Source organism: Prorops nasuta, unplaced genomic scaffold, assembly GCF_024137725.1.
Source record: "Prorops nasuta isolate Cenicafe-Biocafe unplaced genomic scaffold, Cenicafe_Pnas_1.2 PNAS00014, whole genome shotgun sequence".
Taxonomy (NCBI): Eukaryota; Metazoa; Arthropoda; class Insecta; order Hymenoptera; family Bethylidae; genus Prorops; species Prorops nasuta.
In genome coordinates, this window is record NW_027116811.1 from 4,521,134 (window position 1) to 4,544,441 (window position 23,308).

At 46.0% G+C, this 23,308-nt stretch overlaps 1 protein-coding gene across 2 annotated transcripts in view; it reads right to left on the reverse strand.

Moving 5' to 3' along the window:
- The window catches only part of svp (COUP transcription factor 2), a 91,339-nt gene that overhangs the window by 39,074 nt on the left and 28,957 nt on the right, over positions 1-23,308 (reverse strand). For both annotated transcript variants that reach the window (XM_066735549.1, XM_066735550.1), the window contains exon 3: positions 7,632-8,183. In XM_066735549.1, the coding sequence (XP_066591646.1) occupies positions 7,632-8,183 (552 nt within the window). The remainder of the gene's footprint in view (positions 1-7,631; positions 8,184-23,308) is intronic.

Below are 23,308 nucleotides of genomic sequence, written 5' to 3' on the forward strand. Positions count from 1 at the left end.
GATTACCCTTAGGGTTCTGTATCTGTGCTAGGAGTACCTATATATATATATATATATATATATATATAGAGAGAGAGAGAGAGAGAGAGAGAGAGAGAGTAGGAGAACAGGGAATAAAAAAGGGAGGCAAAAAAAATATACGGAATGGCTCGACGGTGCGTATTGCTCGTAGATTTTATTGGTAAACGTTAGTCTCGCGAAAGGGCAGGGACCATTTGAGCTAGATGGCTAGATGGTCGACTAGGCCACGTAGAATTCAAAGGAAGCAAGGAGAGACGCTGTTGATATTAAACTCTGGGGTTAATACCCGTGGCTTACTCTAATACCGGGGCAACCCTTTGCCCTGCGATATGCTGATAAGGAATATGCATGTGAATATAGAGAGGCGACCAGGGGTTCGCTGAATTTCCAACGTTTACACAGCTCCAAATAATCCAGAAACGACTCAACGATAATTCCATTCGTATCTTTACCGTTTAAGTGGCAAATATTGCTCGAAGAATATCATCATCACCGAATCATTCCTCCCTTATACGCATATATATCGTCCCGTTAACGAAGAGTTGGAGCATCAGAAAAGTAAGAGAATTTCATGAATCATTCCCACCTTGTCACTGATAATGACACACGTGTGGTACCTATATATATAAGTATGCAGATATTTTTCAAGGATGATAAACTGATTTCACATTGTAGCGAATATATCCACTTCGTTAAAATCCCCTTCATCATCGTTTCGAATCTCCTCGTTCTCGCTACTGATTAATTCCAGCCTGGCCTGTGGCAATGAGAGGGATATGTGATTCATGCTGTCGAGCGAGCGAATCGTAGCGAGCAGAGCTTTGGGCATTCGCGTTAACGCTTTTCGCACGAGTCATTGACGTTTTCAACGATTCGTGTACCGAATGCACGAAACCTTGTTTTGAGCAATTAAATTCTCTCGAAAATCCTACGAATCTCTCTAAAGAAGCAAAAAACGATGAAAAGAATTAAAAACGTATTTCCTGTTTGCAGAGTTTGGGGAGAATTAAGGTTTGTCGAATCTGTTGTTTTTTCAACGCTCTCTCTTCAATATATATATATATATATATATATATACATATCTTTGAAGGGGTGTTCCGGTGTCATCCCGAAAAGAGAAAATCCCGCGGGTCGGATGTCTCTGGTTTGGAACTGTTAAAGTTGTGGAGGGCAGATTATCAAATGAAAATGAGTAACGTTTGAAAGAGACGGGGTGGGTTATTGCGGCGATCCTGTAGCAGTGGTAGTGGTACCTATACACAGAGTTACAATGGAAGATATAAGGGGGCAGGCAGAGAGCGAGGCAGGCGGATAGGGTCGCGGCTCGGTTTCGCAGATAACACACCCCCTGCTACGTGCGCGCGCGCGCGCGCTTGGAACACCATCCCACGTAGAAAAGCCGAGCACGTGTGCTGGTGAGCCTCTGTTTCAGCCAGCGTGTCGACCCTCTGGAATCAGCAAACGTTTTCCCTGCGAAAGCCCATTGGCGTAGCGATGACCAAAATTAACCGAGTAATTTGTACAGAAATCTCTGTACCACTATATTACATATATATATATATATATAAAAGTCGAAGAAAAAATTTGTATCCAACAAACAACACACATTCATATATATATATATATATAATTCCCAGAAACAAGCTGAAAGACTGACCCTGAGGAAAATCGCGAGAATCGACAGGAAAAATATAAAGAGAAAATACGATAGCAAAGATTTCCGTGACTCGATCGATCGCGAGTGTCCAATTACGGAAAGCAACGGCGATATTTTCATCGTTCGCTCGTTGAATCGCGAGGCGGGCCCAGGGCGATCAGCCAGCATATATATACATACGTTACCGTTACGATGTCACGGAAACTGGAATTCGCCTATGCGCTCTTTGGCCGCGTGATTGACAAACGCCTGAGAATGCAAAGCCTCCGACTCGTCCCCGAGCGGACGTTGATTAGTTCGTGATGCGCTCTGAGCGTTGCTACTGCAAACCGCGCTGTATTTCAGAGAAACGATTGTTTCGCCTTGTCGATAAATTACAAGCGGCTTAATAAGCGAGCGCAGCTGGCAAGCGACGATAATAAAGATAAGGATTGACTGTTGTGCGAATGGTGCAGGCGAGAGGCTCCGAGAACCTCGGGCTGCGGCGCTAATGTTGACGATTCTGCGATTACTATATATATATATATATATATATATATGTAGAAAAGAAGATGCAGCGAGTGAGTGATTTCCGTCCGGTAGGAGAGCGGCAGAGGCGCTCATTAGGCCGAAGCGAGGCAAATGTGGCATGAATCTATATAGAAAATCGGAAGAGATCGGCCAATCACGTTCAGTTCGTAAATCACGAATATATAGCTCTCGGAGAGAAACGGACGTTAAGCGTATCTATGAGGAAGGATCTATAGGCAAGTGGATGCTGTACGCGAAATGATCGATAGTCCTAAGAGCGCGTAGATGGTTCCAGCTGATCCGAGATACGGGAGAGCTGATGGCGATCGATCGAGAGGCTGGAAAAAAGTGCTGGAAGCAGAGCTGTATCGGGCCATCGAGCATGGATCCAACGAATATCCGCGTGATGAAATTAACGTGTAATTGCCATTGACAGCGTCCGTTAGAGACGTCTGACAGGTGTGGGTGTGTTGGGGCCTCGTGTCAGCCGAGTATCTATGCTTCGATAGATGCTACCCTGTCCGAAAGTGGCTAGTCATTGGCGGTGCAGGGAAATCACAGGGAAAAAACTCTATACACTCGCCACGAGCTCTGCCTACATTAATGATGCAGCAATATTTTATTAAACATACCGATCGACGCGACGCGAGATACGAGAAAGGCTATATAGCGTGCTTGGGACCAGTGGTTCTCCACTGGTTCCGTATTTCTTCGATGTTCTTCCACTTCTTTCGCGGCTTCTTCTTGTGCTTGATAAAGTGTGTGTGTGTGTGTGTGGATAAGGCTTATCTGTGATGCATGGACAAAGCTGCTTCTCATCGAGGCTACCCTCCTTCGAAATGTATCGTGATTCGTTCGGTGGTCAAGGTTATCGTGATAGGGTGTCTTGGGTGGAGAACGGGAGGGTTGGTGGGAGTTTGAGTGTGGGAAGAGACGATTGTGTGATTGGTTTGTTAATTTCTGGTTGAGTGTGTGGATCATGCTGAATTGGGAGGAATGTATATATATATATATAGCATATACGATGGTTTCGTAGGTGCCCAACGCTGCTCGGCCAAGGCAAGTGGAATTGCATCGCATGCCACATAATCGTGGGAGTGTTTCCCATCAAGATACACGTTGGTACCGCACTCGCTGTAATACCCTCTCGCATAAATATATCCACACCGTGCATTTACATGCCTCTACAGGGTGGCACGAAATAAGGTAACGCAAGGACTCTTCTGCTCTCGTGAACCTACGACAAATTGCCCTCTTAATTCTACCTCGACTCTGGAATGCAGAATCATTTTTTCCTCACAATTTCCTCAAGTACATCCTGAAGTCGATACTCAGGATGCTATCAGAATCTCCCTTGCTGTTAATTTCAACTTTAAACTATGAACAAATATTATCACAACTCGAAGAATTCATTTAGTCGATTTTGGAAAAATATAAAAATTTTTTTAGAAATTTTCTTCTTTAATTTCATCAATTTAGGTACACATAGTTGCGCTTATTTTTACGTCACCGGGTATATAACACGGCGCTTGCGCTCGAGAGAAAGCTGAAGAGCTGGAACGAGCGATCTAGTCGGCTAAACGTACTTTATTCACCGTGCCCTCGTTCCACCGTTTTATCCGAACAATTAGACATGTGATCCGTGGCTACGAGGTGGATGAAAAAAGTGGCCGTGCTCCGGCAGTGATGGAAACTCTCGTTCGAGGACGGACAGGACTGAAAGCGGTGCACCAAGATGCGGGGTTGCCCGAGCGCGGAAATTGTAACTTTGAGACAATTATATATAAGTATATATAGCTAATCCAGCACGAGGCACACTCTCTCAAACGCCCCACTGTATCGTTAAAACGCATTTTAGCACTCCATGCAGCTACGTCGTTAATATCTGAATTCGAGCAGAGTTTTATCAGCCGTGGCCAACGTTCGACAAATTGCTATACACGTTCATTATTTTATTGCGAGAATCGCGAGAATTTAAAGGAACGAGAAAAATTCAGCTGGTATGTGTACCGTTGCATTGGTTACCCTTGCTGTACCGGAGAAATAATATAAAACAACGAATTAACATCGATACTGCTCATTATACATGAAAGCAGCTCACACGTGGCGTTTTACAACGCTTAATACCAGTGTAAGCTTCCCTTGCAAAGTGGGTCGTAACGTCTAATTTACGATTCGATATTTACTTTATTGATTTACCTGGAGATACGAGTCTCGATGAATACAGTGTGCTATATTTATAATAATCAGATGCGATATTATAGAAAACAGTTCTATGCAGCAACTTTGTCAACCTGTTGCTCGTTATCGAACGTTGGGAGTGTGATCGAAGGAGAAACGAGATGAGAATTTAACATTGAAATTTTCCAATGCAAAATTTCTTAATTGCTTCAAGGAAAAGTCTTCCTCGTGAGACGATAGGATTCGGGAAAGGGGTGGTGGATTTTTTTCGCATCGCACCACGCGAGATCGAAAAGAATGGAGATTCTATATATATATATATATAGTATAGAAGCGAGGTAAAGACTCGGTTCGGTTAAAGAGAGAAGGACTAATAAGAGAATGAGCTTCGGAGGAATCGGGATATTAGCATAAGCAGTGTCGACCTAAGCGTGGCCATATAGCAGGAAAAAAAATGGCCCACTGTTTCGTATCTGTGCCGAGACGTTTTAGCATGGTCTATCCTCCACCCTCCCCCCCCCCCCTTATTCTCCTGGGCAAGAAAGAGATACCGGGGTGCGTGTGTGTATACGCGTGTCCACCAAGATCGAGATCGGTCGGAATCGAAACTCGCTGAAGGGAAGGGGCAAGATGGCCAGTCGGATAAGCCGCGAGTACCTCTTTTTTCAGCCAGGATACGCATGTCATCGAATGTAAAATTTTAAGCTGCAAGGAGAGAATGTCTTCGCTTTGTTAATGTTTACCTTCGTGAGAGGAGTCATTGACACCTCGTGGAAAATTATTCAGCAAACCGATTGCAAACTTGCAAATACGTGTGGTGATCAGAGGGTGGAAATAGAAACCTAGCAAGGTTGTAAAAGGTATATCTCTAAGAGTCGGTTCCAAAAAAACTGATGCTAGTAAATCGAGAAAAAATGAATCTGAAAAGAAATGAGAATCTCGATTCATCTTGAGTTGGTTCTTCGCGAAAATCTGCACGAAAAAGAGTACTATAGTCATCCAGAAGAATAGAATTAAAGAAACGAAAAGTGGAATCAAACATGAAGAACCAACGAGAATCTAGATTCATCTCAAGTACAGATATTCCTCAAAAAAATCCTTTCGAAGAAGAATACCACAAAATACCATACATTACCGCGCTAAAGAGAAGAGTATACGTTTATCAGCGAGACCGAGCTAGGTCCAGCCGAGGGAACAGCGTCATGACGAACGAAGCTGAAGAGGGACGAGGACAGCGAATAGCGGAAGGGAAGAGAGAAAGCTCGCGGCTAGAGCAGGGGAGGTAACGGAAATGCATTGTCTCCGCGCGATTTGATGGCGATCACGAGACGATCCGTGGACACGCGTTTACACACGCACACGCGCGCACCGCGCACATTGTAGCGAGAGATCCTGACTCGAGCAAGGATCGAGCTGCATGACAGCCGTCTCGCAGATAGCATCTCCGTGTCGATTAGACGCGCGGCTATGCTCCGGAGTCCGGTCGACTCACTCCCCCCTGTCCATATCTCTGTCGCTCTTCAGCTTCGCATCCTCTCTCGTTCGCACTCGCGAGCCCCCCCCCCCCCCCATTCCGCGAGGATTCGAACGCTCTTCCGGCGCCTCCTGCCAGTCCGTCTCGGAACCACGCTGAGTGCCATTGTCCCGCTCACCTAAGCATCTCTAAGCTCCGGCTACGTGACAACGACCGTCTTCGAGATAGCATCGTACTGATCGCGAGAGACCTCCGAACTGACTTGGCCAATACGCGTGAGAATCAAAGCAACGTTAGTTATATATATATATATATATATATAGTCTCTTGCCTCTCTCCACAGCCCGACCTCCCCTCAGGATCTTTCCCCTCCTCTCTCTCTCTCTCTCAATCATCAACATCCTTTCCCTCGTCATACTTCAGTCTTATCTCGCATTCAAATTTTTCACCCTTGTTCTCTCTCCTCTTTCCTCTCTCTCTCTCTCTCTCTCTCTCTCTCTCTCTCTCTTTTCGCGAAAGGGTCGGGAAAGATTATACATTATATCGAGAGGCGCACGCACGAAAACGGTATTCCATTCCAGGTAATCCTCCGAAGAGGTTCTCCAGGTACGTGACAACGATCAGCTCGGAGATAGCATCATCTCGATGATTGGGAACCAAAGTATAGCGTGCCGTCCACACGCGAGAATTGAAACGAGATGGGAAAATAGTCCCGCGTTGGTCGTGTGGATGAATTAATTTTTTGAGGGGCGGGGGGAAAGGGGAAAAATCGTCGTTCGATGCTGACGAAGATTGTCGAGAGAGTTTTTCAAGGTTATCGTGGAACATGCGCGATCTGCTAATTTCAATGATTGATATTGCTTCGAGCTCGCGGTTGGTAACCTCCTCGCTACGGGGTTATACCTATATAGAAAAGCTTTCGGAGCGACAAGTCGAGATAATGCAGGGTTGGGTTAGGCTGTAGCCAGGCTATGGTCGTCTCAGGCTGCTATTCCGCTCCGGAACTTGGATCGCGCTCGAGATTTCAGATAAACAGCCTGCGAGGTTTACGACCTAGACATTCTCATATACGCAAAACAGCGTCATTCTTGACGGTATAGAAATTTGTCCTATGAACGTTCGTTCGTAAAGCTCAATTTTTCCTATTTTTATACATAGTAAATCAGTAGAGTGATATTTGAAGGTAATTATAAAGAGTCATCAACGATTTAAATTTATAGGAATTTTCAAGAAACATTGTTTATTATTTAATATCAAAATTCGACGAAAATGTTCTTATACTCAGAAATATAATTTTAAAAAGTATTATTTTATAATGTATTTCTTAAATATCAAATCCTACTCGTGTACATAAGTGTTTATACTCGGCTCTGTCATTTTCCGAAATTACCAAAGTCACCTCGATACAATGTGATACCTCGACCTATAGTATCCCTTACACAACCACCTGGATCTCAATAGCCTAACGTTATTATAGAGATAAATTAACGACTATCCTAATTAAACAAGTATACAATTTAACACTAATTAATACATCGAGCAAACAGGATCGCCACAGATGAACGACGAACGATAAGGTTCTGCGGAACGCAAGAGTACAACGACATCCAGTGGGACCAACGTGCACCAATCGTCGTCGAACGCTTCGAGTCTCCTCCCCCCAAAACCAGAGCACCTACATCCAAGGTCACGAAGCACGATCGACGACGACGTAGACGAGATAGTCCGGGCCATAAATGGCGGTATAGTAAAAGGATATTTTGGTAGCACCAGCGGACAGAACCTTACCTGTGGTGAAGAGGACGATGGCCTTGAGGCAGGAGTACTCTGCGGAGTCGACGTGAAGCGCTTTGAGCTTCTCCACCTGTTCCTGGAAGATCCTGATGTGGTCCATGAAGGCCACCACGCGATCCGCTGCCATCGGCGAGGCGTGGAGGCCGGCGGCCGCTAAAAGTGGCGCCACGTGCAGTGGCATCGAGCACTGACTCGCGTTCAACACGAACAGTTCGCTCCAGACTAGCCTGAGCAGCGCCACCTGATCCGTGACCTGCAGGTCCGGGAAGAACGGTATGTTCCTGGCCCACTCGACGGCCGAGAACAACAATCGAGCCGCCAGTTCGCAAATGTTGTCGATCCCCATGATGTTGTTCGGCTGCATACATTGGCCGTACCGCGAAGTCGGGTAGGGCTCCGCTCGTAACAACAAACTGATGTACGAGGAGAGGTAGGAATGCCCGTTCAAACCGACGCATGCCACTGCGTCGCCGTTCGTCAACGCGAATTGTCCCGGAATACCGGGGAGCGCCGGTTGGGAAGGTGGAACTCTCCCTCTTTGAACCGCTGAAACACAAATTTCATTTACCAATTAATTTATCTCTCTTTATCTTTCTTCTTATTTTGTACAATTATTTATTCTCGTTTTCTCTTTTCCAAGATTTCTTGCAATTAATACTAGGTTTAATTTATTTTTAATATACACCCCCAAGAGTCTTAATAATTCGTGAAGAAACTTTCATTTTTTCCTCCTCCTCCTTCAACGCGTTCTTCCGCAGTCTCATCCTGCAACCAGTACTTGCACTCTTATACCCAACGGCGTTTCGTTATTTCAATATAAACTCTGTGCTCTCTTATATATATTAATTGCTGCAGGAGGACGAGTTCCCGATCCACGGGAATATACGCGGGGAAGATGCGAGCGGATAAAATGCAAATCACGTAGGACGGTAGCCTATAAATCTTCGCTCTTCAAGCATGTACTTCAGAATTCTGGAATTCCCTCGTGTACCTTTGGGCTTCCCGCATTGCGATCAACTTTCTTGCTCTTATCGATGCAGTCACGCATCACCGGCTCTCTCTGAGAGCCACCGATTCTTTTACTCCCTTTCCCCTCGATTTACAGGAAAAAACCCACCCTATATACCCTGAAGAGATTCATAGGGCAATATTGATACAATATATCTGACTCTCTTGGCGAATCAAGTCACGCGTAACGAGCATTAAATCTCTGTTACCGCAAAGCAAAACTCCAGTGAGAACTCGAAGAGTAAATTTGCGAGTATTTGGCGAACGTCGAGGTCACGAAGATATCGTGGACGCGTCTCCCGTATTGTTGGGAATAACGATGCCCAATCGTTGGCATCTGAAATTGAGCAATCTGGAACGGATGAATCGCGTAAATCAGTGTTCCGGATGGGTACACGCACAGGTGTCGCCCGAGGCTACATATACACGCGCACACAAGCGGAAAAAGAGTGGGGAGAAACGCGACATGCTCATCGCTAACAGTAAAATCGACACCTGGCAAAGCCCGAAGAAGCCAGGCGTGCAGAGATCGGTGTGGGTAAATATTGTTCCGCGACAAACACACTCGACTGTGCACGGAAAGAGAACGCGTTTCCCTCTAAAGCAACGTCACCGATGAGAGAAAGAAAAAAAAAGAACTCCCTATCCACAAAAAAAAAAAACAATTAACCCAATTACACTCCACGCGACCGTGCACCTTTAACCGCCTCGAAAACCGAGATCCCCTACGCGAAATAATAGGTCGCGCGAGGAGCAAACCGAGAAAGAGAAACGGCGATTATATTCGCGGAGAATGGGCACGTTTCTATGAGGTTTTTTATGCGAGGGGGTAATGGTAAGATGCGATTTATCGAAGCGGAACGTAATGATAAAATGCAGAGAAGTCTGAGATCAATGTGGCCAGGAAAAGTCTCGCGAGGGTTCGCTTTGCACTCGCGGAATGTTATCTGCTCAATTGAGCAATATGTCGTCCGGAATCCTCTTTGTTTTTAAGCGCGCTCCTTCGCCGCGCGGTAAAGCGACGTAATTTGTTTCCGTGACTTTTACCGGTGTCCCGACTGCACGCTTCATTATCGGACGCTGCGCATGTACATACGTGTTATGCTGTGAGCAGAGCTCGTGGCTGGAGGATGAAAATGTTGTATGCTTTCTCGATGTGGCTGACGGCGCATGCGCGGAGGAGGAGCAAAAAGCTCGAACAGATTCAATCGTGGCTCCCAGCTCGTTTGCAATCGCCCAGCGATAAATGGCTGCTCGAAGAATGCATATTTCTGTAATATCACCGGACCCTGCTTGTCGCTCCTAAACCGAGAATATCGTCTTCCTAGCGAGATGCTGTGTTTGTGTGTGTTCGAGACTAACCTAACGCGAAAATAACTCGGTATGGTATTCGCGTGTCATTGCTAGTTTCAGAGGATTAACAATTTACCGTAAAATATTGTCCGTTATGTTAAACCAGTAGTACCGTTAATGCAGCTTCGTACTCTGAAATGTGACGTAATGCATTTGTGTCGGTGGGTATAAAGACGAAATGGAATTTTGTTTCGTTGGATTATCAACGATTATCGTGTCTTTTTTGTTATTTTTGTTGGATTTTTCGTAAATGGAGAATTAATGCATTTATATATATATATATTTATATAGTATGGTTTTCTGCTGGTATTTTTCCTGCACACCACGACACGACTGCTTGTAAACTGTTACGTGTACTTTCATTGTCTTCTGCCGCATTCTTCAGCTGCAATTACCGAGATTATTACTGGCCTATATTTTTCTCCGCAACCAGTACAGAGTATGATTGGTCGAGGGCTAATGACTGGCGTCTGATCTAGCACGATTATCCTCGCGTCTGTGTATCGTGGATATATAGTTGCTTCTAGTTAGAGTGGGCTCGTGCGCGGCGGTACTTTCACTCGTTCTTCAAATTCTGTGATTATTACCACTTCGTCTTCTCGATTTTGCAAAATTCGAGATTTTTGTAATTAACAAAATTGAATGATATAAATAAAATAATTAAATACTCGGTACAATTATGTGTGGTTATTTTACATCGACTGAACAACCGGAAGTAAAAAACACTGAGGAACTGGTTAAACAGGCCAATATCTATACTTCGTTCGATGCTAAATTTTGAAATACGAAGAAACACGAAGAGCATTTATAAATTCATCCTCGACAAGTACCATGTATATATCACTGTTATTCGACTTTATTAATTTTCTCCATATAACGTATATACGCACCAATCCAGAGCCAGCTACCTCGGAATCCGGTCCATTAAAGGACCGTCAAACAAGCTCTTCTTCAGGAATTCGCGTATCCCGAAGACTCGAGCAAATCACGTACGTGCCGCTATGCGTGGGCGTAGCGAGCCTATGAGCGTTTAAGATGGAAGTACCACGAAAGGGAAAGGCTGCAGCAGCGTGCAGACTCGTAAATGGCTAGGAGAGCTAAAAGGACGAAAGGACCGCACAGGCAACCGCACGTCCAAGTCCTTCTACTGTTATTATCCGTATATGCACAATTCAGCTCCCAACTCCATTTTCCTCTTATATATATATATATATATATATATATATCCACAAAGACTTGATCGATGATCGCAATCATTGCACTTCCAGATCATTCGAGTGTGTGTAATTACATAATTAATTCTTTAATTAAATCGTCGTACGAATCTTTTTCCAATGCCCTTCCCTTATTCATTATCCATTGGCAGAGAGACGTTGAAGAAGGGGGGGGGGGTAGGAAGAGAAGGTGCATGACAGAGATGGAGGAATGTCTTAAACGTTCGTGAGTCTTTCCAGTTGAGTCGACCGACGAGCTGCAGCGTCCTGCTGAGAGAGAGAAGCGCCTGGATTCCAACCTCCGCCCCACAACTAACGAAGGAACTGACCTCTCCGTTCCTCGTTTCTTCGCTTCTTTTCCGTCTCGGAAGAGTTCGCTCGTGATCCCACCGGATCCACGATCACTCTCGACCTTATCTATATATATATATATATATATAAGAGCCTATAGGAGCTTCCTGCACGAAACTACAAATCCTCGATTCAGCGAATAATTATCGTCCACTGTGACGAGCACCGACAAATCATTCCTATTATAAACATACATATATATATATATGTATAGGTTTTTGATAAAGCGCAAATTTATAGTCCCACCAATACCGTTCTCCAAAAGCTTCCTCGACGAAATCAGATTCGCGAGGACATGGAAACTCGTGTTTGGGCTTTGCGTATGGAAGATTGCGAAATGACACGTTGCGAGGGGGTGACACGCGAAATGAGAGATAAACTTGTTCGAGGCATGCGGGTGAGCTTGTCCAGATTAGCCGATACCACAGGATGATTCATTGGCAGGACCCACCATCCCTCCTCCTCGCGAGTGCCTTTCGTGAACCAAGATCGTCTTTCCAGAATCGTTTCGTGCATCTCTCGTGTATACAGAGTCACACACGATCGATCCCGCAGATACACAGCTACGTGGCAATTGACAACGAAAGAAACCCATTGTGCTTCGCCATCCCCTTAACGCCTCGAGAAAGAATTTTCGAGACTGCTCGCGTGTCCAACTATATATACAACGCGATCACCACGCGTTACCACGGATAACGATACTTCCTACACGACCGTGCGCGTTTCCTACAATCACGACTAATGATAAAAACATCTATTGGAAATTTCCTTGAGATAAGAGCGACGAAAAGTTTATAAAACACGAGTTTCCTCGTTGCGCAGAGTTTGGTCGAACGAGGAAACAGTGTAAAAGTCCTGGAGGAGTGAAATCGATTCTAGTATATAAAGGGGGGGGGGGGGGTACCTACAATAACATCGAAGAATAAAAATGACTATCGCGAAAATTGAGTGCGAGATGGTCGAGTTATCGAGAAATACGATTCGTGCATTTACCGTATCGATGATCCGATAGGAGTTCGTCGAAAAACAAAGGGTTTCGTGGAAAGATGGTGGAAGCTGAAGAGAGCGCGAGAGAGTGGAGAACCTAGTCTCGGAGGATACAAAATTAGCATGATGCAGTTTCTCGATATCGTCGAGTCCGGTGCGCTCCCGTCCGTGTAAGTGTGTGTGTATGTGTGTACAGTGTATGCAGATTCGGTACCGTTACCGAAGTGCTGACTCTGTACCCACCACGGCGCGCCCGCGGCAGCCTCGACCAGAAGAGGAGCGTCTACCTTGGCTCGGTGTGTGCGCCTGTGTGTGACGTCGCTACACGCTCGGCCTCCATACACGCTATTCTATCCAGGATTAATCGGCGAGTCCAAGTTTCTCCTCGTTAGAAGATTAGTCTCCTCCGGAGATAAAGCTAACAAACCGTGCTTCGAGAATATTTTATCCTCGCCTGATGCTCGATATAACGAAGCAATGATGCTCTGCTATAATGAATATACTCTATATATATATATATATATTAGCAAGTTTTTCGCAAAGTGGAGAGAAAAGTTTGTTTTATTCGGTTTAGATTCAAGGTCAACCATGCGCGGTATACACAGAGTCGAAGGGAAAAAATTACGCGAGTCTCTTTTTATATATATATATATATATATATATATATATAAAGAGAAACAGCAGAGTAAGATAATCAGGATAAAGGGATATCGAGCTTATCCGAGTAAATTTCCGACAGATAACAGCGGAATGCTCGAAAGGCACCGACGTCCGGAGGAATCCCGCGACGCAGGCAACACGTGGCGAGGTCCTGCCGCAGCCTCGCGCGCGTATAGCGCGCCGAGTCCTCCTCGGGACGTGGATTGATGATCCAGGCGCGCTGCTTGGGGTAATGAAAAAAATGCCAAGCCCGAGAGAGAGAGAGAGGGACTGTATCGCTTTCTTCGAGTGGCACCGGTGTGCGTGTGTCCAAGAGTCGTGACGCACAATGAGCGTCCCGCAGCATCGTTGAAAATAATTACAAACACCAAGGAAGGACGATCAATCTTCCGCTTCTTCCCGATAATAAACGAATTACCGGATTGACGGCTAGGCGAAAGCCCGAGCGCGCTGTTGGGTGGTTCGATCGCGGAGAAGGCTGTGGTAGGCTGTTGGCTGGAGGAACGTCTAGTGGTGGGGGGGGGGGGGGGGGAGCACCCGCGGAGCACGTGATTTAAAATGCTAATTCTTTTCGTCCGTCGCACAGCGACAGCCGCGTTGATTAAGACGGTCGTAGAGTAGTACGGGACGGTGCGGAAAGGAATTTCATTAGCGTCCATGACGTACGACTTAGAAATTTAACGCGTTGAACCCATCGAGGACGCTTCTCTGTTTCACGCGTTCGAGCGTTGGTGCGTATTTTTGTGTGTGCGTGCGTTGTAGGTGAGGGAAGAGGCTCGGGACCAATCCCTGCGTCCGTCGCGCGGAGCATCGAGTGCAGGGTTAGGTTAGGTAGTCGATAATTTCGGACGAGTCGAGTTATCGACGTCGGAGAGACTCGATGGACGGCGAGTAATAATAAAGCTGCGGCGTATACAAATGCCTCGCTAATCGACCGAGCTCGAGAGAGACCATTTTGCGAAAGTACTGTTATACATCAAGTGAAATCCAACGACACGCCGTAAACGTCGCTTCTAACTCGCATCCGTGGAAAAATACGATTCGGTCGAGTCCGGGCGGTATAAAACACACCGGGCCGTAAACACGATGGTTTGTTTATGTCGATTCCAGCGAAATTCCTCGCTATTATTGCTGCGTTATGTGAGAATTTCTCGCGAAAAACCACTGTAACGCGTAAATACTGTCCGGCCAATTGCCTTTTATCCCGACTTCTCTTCTCGCGCTCGATATTCGCCAGCGACCGATGCTCTTCGCGCTACCGAGGGAATTTGCATAATTTCTCTCAACGTCAGAGAGAGAGAGAGAGAGAGAGAGAGAGAGAGGGAGAGGAGTGGAAAATATTCTTCTGGGTTCCCAGCTTTGCCAACGCGAAGACTCTTCCAATTTTCTCTATTAATCATCGCAACGAGACTTATTGGAAAGTGTACACAGTCTTATACGTGCACGATGTGTGTATACGTGTTTGGTTTCTCGGTTCGTTACGATAAAGTTATAGGTCGCCTATCTTGACACGACTCGAAACGATGTTTTACGATAGTTTTAGCACGAGAGCTGTCATCCTGACACTCTGCCAGTTTTTACGTCGCGCCGAGGATGGCGCGATACGTTTCCGCGGGGACCTACATACTACCGAGTTGTGTGTACCCTGGTGAAACTCGATGGAACGTTTATATACATATATATATATATATATGGACGATGCTGCATAAGAGTCGATCAGAAATCTTCGTTGCGTTATGGGACAAGAACCACTAATTGGTCAGCGTAAAATACTTCATTCCCCATCACGATTGCCCCGTAAAATTCAATACACCAGGATGATGATGATGATGATGATGATGATGGTTGAGCGATAAAAACTTTTCCGTCTACTCGTATTTGAGGGGGGGGGGGGGTAATATCCTTGGAGCAAGAGGAACAGCGAGAGGAAAGAGTCTCCGGGCAAGAGTGCATCAGAGGGGATACGGAATTCATCCGCCTACAATTTCTCCGACTGACGACGACCTACATGAGCCACCGCACGAGGTCATTGGGTCATCGGTTAAGTATCGCGCGGACGTATAAACGCTGAACTTTGCCACTTATTCCGTATATACTTATACACTCAATAGCACCTGACACTCTTCAACTTCGATATCTTCTCGCTGATATTTTCATTATCGTCCCATTACGTCATTTTCAATTTGCGTCCGGAGAATAGCGGTTCTTGGTTCGGGCTACCTCGTACGACACAACATTGCGCAATTATATTTCAGCGTCTGAGGTGAATGAATCCTGGTGTTCATAGGCGTACTCGAGGAGAGTTTATAGACCGCATCGTTTGGAACTGAATTAATTGGCGCAGTCACGCTTTGGCGAACCATTTCCGAGGATCGACTCAATTCTTCAACCTCGTCACTGATATACGAGCCTTCCTCCAGCTTCCGCTCTCCCATCGTGAGGCAAAGCACGCTTTTGCAAGCGCAAACTCGTTATCTCAGGCTTGCACCAGACGTGCATAATCGTGGAGAAATGACGAAACCTTTCCACGAATTTTCCATTGCCTCACCGATATCGAACTGCTCGGCGGCTCTTCAAGAAGGGGCAGAGAGATTTATTCGCGTAACTCAATAGTATCTCTCGTCCCTTTCTCATACACTACATATATATATTTATTCCTCAGTCGCGTGGAATGTTAATGAAAAATGAATCGCCGAGAATTTTTCGCATGCGGGCGGTCGAACCGAGTGTGAAAACGAAAGCGGCCGGTAAGAGTTATGACCTTGGGAAAGGGAAGAGTAGCGAACGAGAGAGAGAGAGAGAGAGAAAGGTATATATATAGAAGAAACGAAGCAGAAGAAGAAGAAGAAGAAGAAGAAGAAGAGGGTCCGAGCCTTTTTCTTCCCATCATTAGTGTCTTCCGCAGTGGGACCGCCGTGAGGTCTCTACGTAGGTGTTTATTTATCGGTCCGGCCGCACGCGGTGCATTGGCGCAGAGCGGTCATTTCTGTAACGCTGCAACGTTTCTTCCTCGCGCAATTACAGAACGAATCGTCGTAACGAGACTCGTCACTCTCCTCGTCGCCCCGCGCGGAATCACAGCGCGGGCGTCGATGCAACTCGAGCGTCTCGAGCACGATGATGATGGATCCGCGTTGACGCGGTGAAAGGGATCCAGACGCTAAACCGGAAATGACGAGAAGCGCCGCGGTGCACCGATTGAGCCGGCGACTAACGAGTCGGAAAGCTCGCGGAATTGCCCGGCGATAAAGATTAAATCCTCCGCGTTGTATACGGACGCTTCGCGAGAGAGAAAAGCGCGGCGCGTTGTTCTTATCGATTTAATGGGATCTTGACAAATGAAGCAATATGGCGACGATAGGTCAGGAACGATACAGCGCTTAGAGATGAAAAAAGGGGAAATGTAAGCTGCGTATCGCGTGGCCGATGAAACACGGAATCATTTTTACGGGGCTAATAAGTGGGTGTTCGTATGTACCCTGAGGCTGTAGTTCCGGTTCGGAGGTGCCAACATCCAAGTCGAGAAGGGCCGGTGAGTGTGTCGGAACGATGCCATTAAGATTTCCATACCATCGTCCCGTTAACGGGCCCGTAGCACCCTGAGATTCTTCAGGAATGTGTATCGATCTTCTTCTTTGATTTCTGCATATACATATATGTTGCATGGACGATGAAGCTATTTAATTGTGATATCCGGTACCAAAGATTTCTTTTCTTAATTATCTTCTTTTCCTGATTATTGCATTATTATTATTATTACAAGAAAACGAAGGTTTTTGCAAACGCCACGTCGTGCAACGAGTACGGTACCAGAGAGTGCAGAGGCGAGAGTATACCGCGGCGCGGTAAGCGTTTTCCTATTCACATGCAAGTCACGAGCCCATAAATTCAGAAAGACTCATCGTCAACAACGTGAATCCTCGCTTTCTATAAATTGCAGCTCGCGACGCGATACAATCGCTGGACAAAGATTTCAGGTTTCAGTATCATATTGCACAAGTAACGATCCTAATTTTTCTCGTAATGTCGTTTAAAGCTTTTCGAATGACAGGCATACTTACAAATGGAACGAAACTTTACATCACGTCTTACGGTTATTGTGTTCGCGTGTTCTCCACTGCCTCTGCGTCTTACGCCATGAAATTAAAAACGTATCTCGCTCTGATATACATATGCGCACGATATTCGCTTACACACACATATATATATATATATATAGCTGTTTGACGAAATTTCGCCAAGGATGATATTTAAAGCAGAAAGCTGCACTCGTCCATCTTGCAAGAACCGTGCTGTTTTTACGTAATTTCGAAACCGCATGTGGAATTGCAAAGTTCACTCGGTGTGCGTTGCGAGATTTCTGGAAGATCGGTTGGTATAAATATATAGTCAAGTGTGTGGTATAATGGCCTAGTTGCAAGGTCGGCTGCAAATTGTCACTGATCAGAAGCCACGCGTATACAGGGTGTCCAATAATTATTAGCTACGCCGTCTCGGGTACGAGTGTCAACCGATTGCTCTGGTTCCCCGAGTGACCTTGAGCGGACGATCGGTTCTCACGATCGATCCACAAACGTGGTTTTTATTTTTTTCTTTGCACAATTTTCTGGAGGTAATTCGAGCATCACTGGTGTAATAACGGGAGAGTTTTTTTAAACTCTACTATATATAGTGATTGGAATCATCAATCGGTACCAAATTCTGATTCTCTTGCGATTTGGAAGGAAATCATCAATGATGGATCGTTATCCAAAGCTGATTCCGAATAATTAAACACAGAATCATTACCGGACAGTTTTGCAATGATCAACGTGAAATCAATAAGCAGCCATATATATGTATTTAGTGATAACTGCTCAATTTCACGGCTTGTCAAACGGTCTACATAAACACTCGAAGATAGTATCTCGGCTAAACGAGCGAATGCATAACGCGAGGGAAAAAAAGTCGTCTAATGTATTCCAGCGCGATACACACATACCGGAATAGACAATTGGAACAATTAAATTGCGTAAGTTCTCTCTCTGTTATTGTGTACCAATGTTCCAGTTTCAACGCGTGTTCGTACGAACTGGTTTCGCAGCTCTAATTCCGAAGGACGTCGCCGTGCGTTGTTGATAAAGGTCCGTTGGAAGAACCCCGAAGAAGAATAAATCCTTCGCGACGGACCAATAAAGTCTCTACGATGCGAGACAGGACGATGGGGTGTACCTATACATATATACAGGGCTGTAAATATGAACGAGTGACGTAATAACGTACGAGTAAGAGCAAGAAGAGAATTAGAGGAGTCTCGATGTGCAGGTATAACGCTGAAGAAGTACCCGAAGAGATCGGGGAAATCGACCCTGAAGAATACAACGAAAATCGCCCAAAGCGTCTCTCGGGTCGTCCTGGTGGATCAGCGTGACTCGCACAGCGTCTAAAATTTCCCATTTAACGAACTCATCGTTCCTTCAGCATAGACGAAGATACTCATCAGGAATTAACCGGTAGCTGAACCGTTTGCCCCGAGGGACTCAGCCGGTCGAGCTGGCTACGCGTTCTTCACGGTAGAATCCGTTTTACATTAACGCACGTTCGAACTCGCACACACAGACACGAGCCTCGCCTTCTCGCTCCTCTTCTCAATTAGCTTAATCGAAGCTTGTCAGACAAATAATCTCTCGCACGAAGGAATCTTTTGCCTGGAACCTCCGGTTCCTCCATTTTCTTACCGATTCTTCGTCTTTTCACTCGTTAGCCGTTAACGAGTGTTAGGTCGAAAGTACGATAATAGCAAGATCCTCGAGCCATCCGAAAAGGACGAAGCTCGAGTTTCGTATGATCCTTGTTTACGCTCGGGCTCGAATCCTCGGAACTTTTCGCATCGATTCGAGTTAATCGCAGCGCGATTAACGGTCGTGATTGCGACTCGCTTCACTGTGCGATGGACTGCGGGATCTGGCGGGATCGAAGGGGCGTAGTCGGTGGTTTACGGGCCCTCGACGTGCTTTGGCGAACCTCGATGATCCACGCGATCAAGAGTACACGAGTCGGGAAAATTCCCTGAAAATTGTCGAACGATGATCGAAACACGATTCCTGTGTATATTTCTCAATGACCATCAAACCCGAGTCAAAGCAATTTGGATTGTGCGTTAGGAACGAGTATGAGACGTTCTCCGGATAGAAGAGTGAAAAAGATCTATACACCTGCGGATCGGGATGGTTGGAGAACCAGTCGACGTGGAATAACTGGTATTAATGCGTCACGTAATTACCGTGCAAGGGTTATGCTATATAGCATAGCTGTGTGTATATATACCTGATAGTAAACCCAGGCGAATCAGGACGGCCTCTCCTCAGACTCGCACGAGGCGTCGCCGGTCTGCCGGGAAGCCGAAGAACCGCCGGAGAGTTCCTCGGTGAGTCGGTCCTTTCGAATCGCGCGAGATGCCCATAGGAGAGAACCAAGGAACATATATATATATATATATATATATATATACACTACATAGTGTACAGTGCTACACTCGCATATGAGGTAGTTTCAAGTCGAACGGAGGTCGCTCCGGGCCATGCTTCTGTTCCGAGTCATTATGATAATTTCGCCGGAAAGAAGGTTGCCGACTCGAACCTTAGCGACCCAACTCCTCGAAATCAACAAGCACGTCATTATTGAAGGACCTTGAAACTGCACCCCTCAACCCTATCGATAGTGACCTTGAAAACAACGCGATTAGTCAATCCTAAGGTGTACGTTGCAGATGCTGATGGAACGAGAAGCGTTCTCCACGTTCACCAATGAAATGTGTCATTTTTCTTGTGGTTATATATATATTTATACCAGAGAGGCGCAATTAGGAGCAACAGAGGTTCTCGGGAAAGCGTCGTTACTCGCTCATCTCCCAGCGTTTCGCAACTGTTCCTTTCCACTAGCTCAGGCAGAATATACTGCCTCGACAATAAAATTTATTATTGATCACACTTAACGACGGAGTATTCGTAATCGTAATTATATGTGAAGAACGAGCGATGTCGTTACTGGAGATGAGTCGAAAATTTATGACCGGCTCCCAGAGAGGACAATAAAATTCACCTGTTTTCCAATCAGCGCTGTATTTTTCCCCGTAAAGTTCCGTTTCATCCGTTTATTCCTCCCGATGTTGTCGAAATGATAGTCCTGTAGCATCGACGTGGTTCCACGCGTATATTAATAATCCCGCGTGTTTCAGCCAGTCCTTAGCGGAATAATTGATGGTACAGGATGTAGCAAAAAAGGGATCATCGACCTTTACGGTGCTATCATCTTTGGCATCACGCGAACTTTGCGAGGATCAAGATCCAATCGCGTCCTTCGCGTTCTTCGTCAGTCGCCCCTGTTCTCTCGCGCGCAGAGTATCCGAAGAAGAGGGACGATAGAGGAGTAGGTGAGGGTCTGCCTCGAGAGGGAAAAGAAGAAGAAGAGGAGGATGAAGAAAATGAGGAGGAGTGAAATAAGAAAAGTAGGCTGCGCAGGAGAGGAAAAAGGATAAAACCATATACACACTATATATATATATATGAAGTGAAGAGCTTGGAGGGAGTAAATTCGCGCGTAAGGAAGAGAAAGAGAAGAAAAGTAAAAGCAGGAGGAACAGAAGAAGAAGAAGAAGAAGAGAGAGGTCGGAGGAGGTTACAAGGTTACACGCGTCCAGAACAGGGCCCACTACGTTGGGCCCGCCTAAGATTCCCACGGTGTCTGCTTGCGGCGAGGCCCCGGCTCGCATGCTACTCCACGCTATGCTCTTACGCTATGCGAGCAACATTAAACTCTTCTCGACTCTCGGGAGCGGGAGCGTGAGCGCGTTAGGCGTGCCGAAGACGAGAGGGTGGGCCTTGAGAGGGGGGCGAGGGGTACCAAGGGGAGAAGGTGGGTCCACCCAACAATGCTCTATCTCCTATACACAACCAGTTTATTAATATCTGCTTTGGTTCACCTTCGAACGTGGCAATTCGCTCGAATCCCTCTTTGTTTCGCAGCGAGAAAATCTCTACCTATATATATATAACATCATCCTTACTCTTGCGATACGAAAATAACGCGAGCACCGAAACTAACAAAATTTTCGTTAAATTCTCTTCAGCGTTCTCCAGTCTACGCTAATTCGAAATTATATAGCAGCTCGAGTTGCTGAAGAGCGAGAGGAGGTTTGCGAGTTCTACGAATGTTAAACGAGTTGGCGCGCGATAATGTATCTGAAATTGGACGATACCTGCCGAAACTCACGAGGCTTCGCCACGCACTGCGCCGCCCGCGAATAATGGTGGACTAAGAAGCGGTATTACGAGATAACGATCGTGCTCGTAGGCCATTATTAATATCTGCTTTTATTGTGCTTGGGTGCCGCCGGTGCCTGCCTCTTTATATACCGTATATATATATATGTGCATCATACACGTTATACTATATATATATATATATATATAGGTGCCTCTTCCTCGAGAGTCAGATTGCCAGAGCGGTGCATGGCGGCCGCGAATCGCAATCGCCTTAAAATCCGCGTTGGCGCGCGATTAACGTGGGAGTCGCCGGGCGAATCTCGCGGTATCGCCGATGGAATTCTAGTCGTCAGCCACTCGCTTGGTAGCGTACGCTCCATCGCGTTCCGGTCGATGAGTCTCACTGCTATGGAGAGAGTCGCTCTGAGTCATTCCGAGCTCGCTCAAAGATTCACCTTGCTATTTTATTCCGAGACGCGGACCGCGGTGCGCCCTTGCGAATGCGACGTGCTTCCTTCGAGCTATATATATATATATATATATATATACATATATATATGTGTATAGTGTATTCTTCGAGTACTTTGCGATTTCAGAGCCGAGTAATTTCCATGTGTAGCGTATATATATAGGTACATCACGCTTTAATTGTTACAACAAGAAGCGGAAACACACGCATGTGGGACTATAGCTATAGCGTCCATCTTGAGGAATCTGTCCTGGAATTTCCTCCTCGTGATCAATTGTTATATATATATATGTATATATGCTGCTTTCAATTGAAATTGTTGAAGAATTTTGTACAAAGTGCCTAGGTTGATCCTTAAACACCAACATCCCCTCGACCCCAACGCGAAGACCAAGCCGACGTTCTCCAGCGCGAAGAAAACATTTTTGAAGCTACGTAGCTCGTTTGCACGAACGCAACTCTCCGCGATTACGAAATAATCACCGGGCCTCTCTTTGCCAGCAAAACCTCGTCCAATCTAATTACGGCTACTTTTGCTTTCTCACGATTTCAGCTCCACCGTCTACACTCCGGCTTCTTATTTCATTTGCATTTTAAAAACGGGACTGTGAGAAATGCGAATTCACTTTTCTGCACGTTTTATTTGGATTATCCTCAATTTCCGTTTTGATATCGGCCATTGCTATAATTATCCAGCGATTTTTCCCCACGAATTACCAGTTTTTTCAACTGGTCCCGCAGGTTTAGCGCTTTGATGAATGTTTCTGATAGTGTCAACCGGTCGATATCGAATCGCTATCGGTATAGAGGCGAGCAGCGGGGAATCGGCAGAGTCCAAGTGGCGAGGAAGAAGCGACGGTGAAAAGGCGGAGAAAATGGGAGAGAAGAGAGCGACTGTCCCGAGCATGGCGTTTTCAGCGAAGAGAGAGAGAGAGAGAGAGAGAGAGAGAGGAGGGGAAGGGGGGGGGGATGCAAATAGCCGTTAGGAGCCACCTGCCTCGCGTAACCAGTCGCCGATATAGACGTGGGTAGACGTTTACCTACACGTAGGAATAACCCGTATAGAGTGTGGCGCACGCGCGACCAGCGACTACACGCTCGCGTAGCACGAGAACGCACGTTTCTGTCCTGCCTCCTACCCCCCCTCCCCCCCTATCAGAAATCTTTTTGCCTCACGCGGCATTCCGATTATCAAAGGCAACGAGTCACATTGAGACGTACGTCACGTATAACGCAGACTCGATCCTTCCAAGTGCTCGCTACCGAAAGAATACGAGACTCCATCCTGGTGTCTTTCACCTTGATGACTCTCTCGTAATTACCTTTTTCTTGAAAGAACGTATAAGGGGAAATATACTAACGAAGCGTTTGAACCACGAGAGCCGG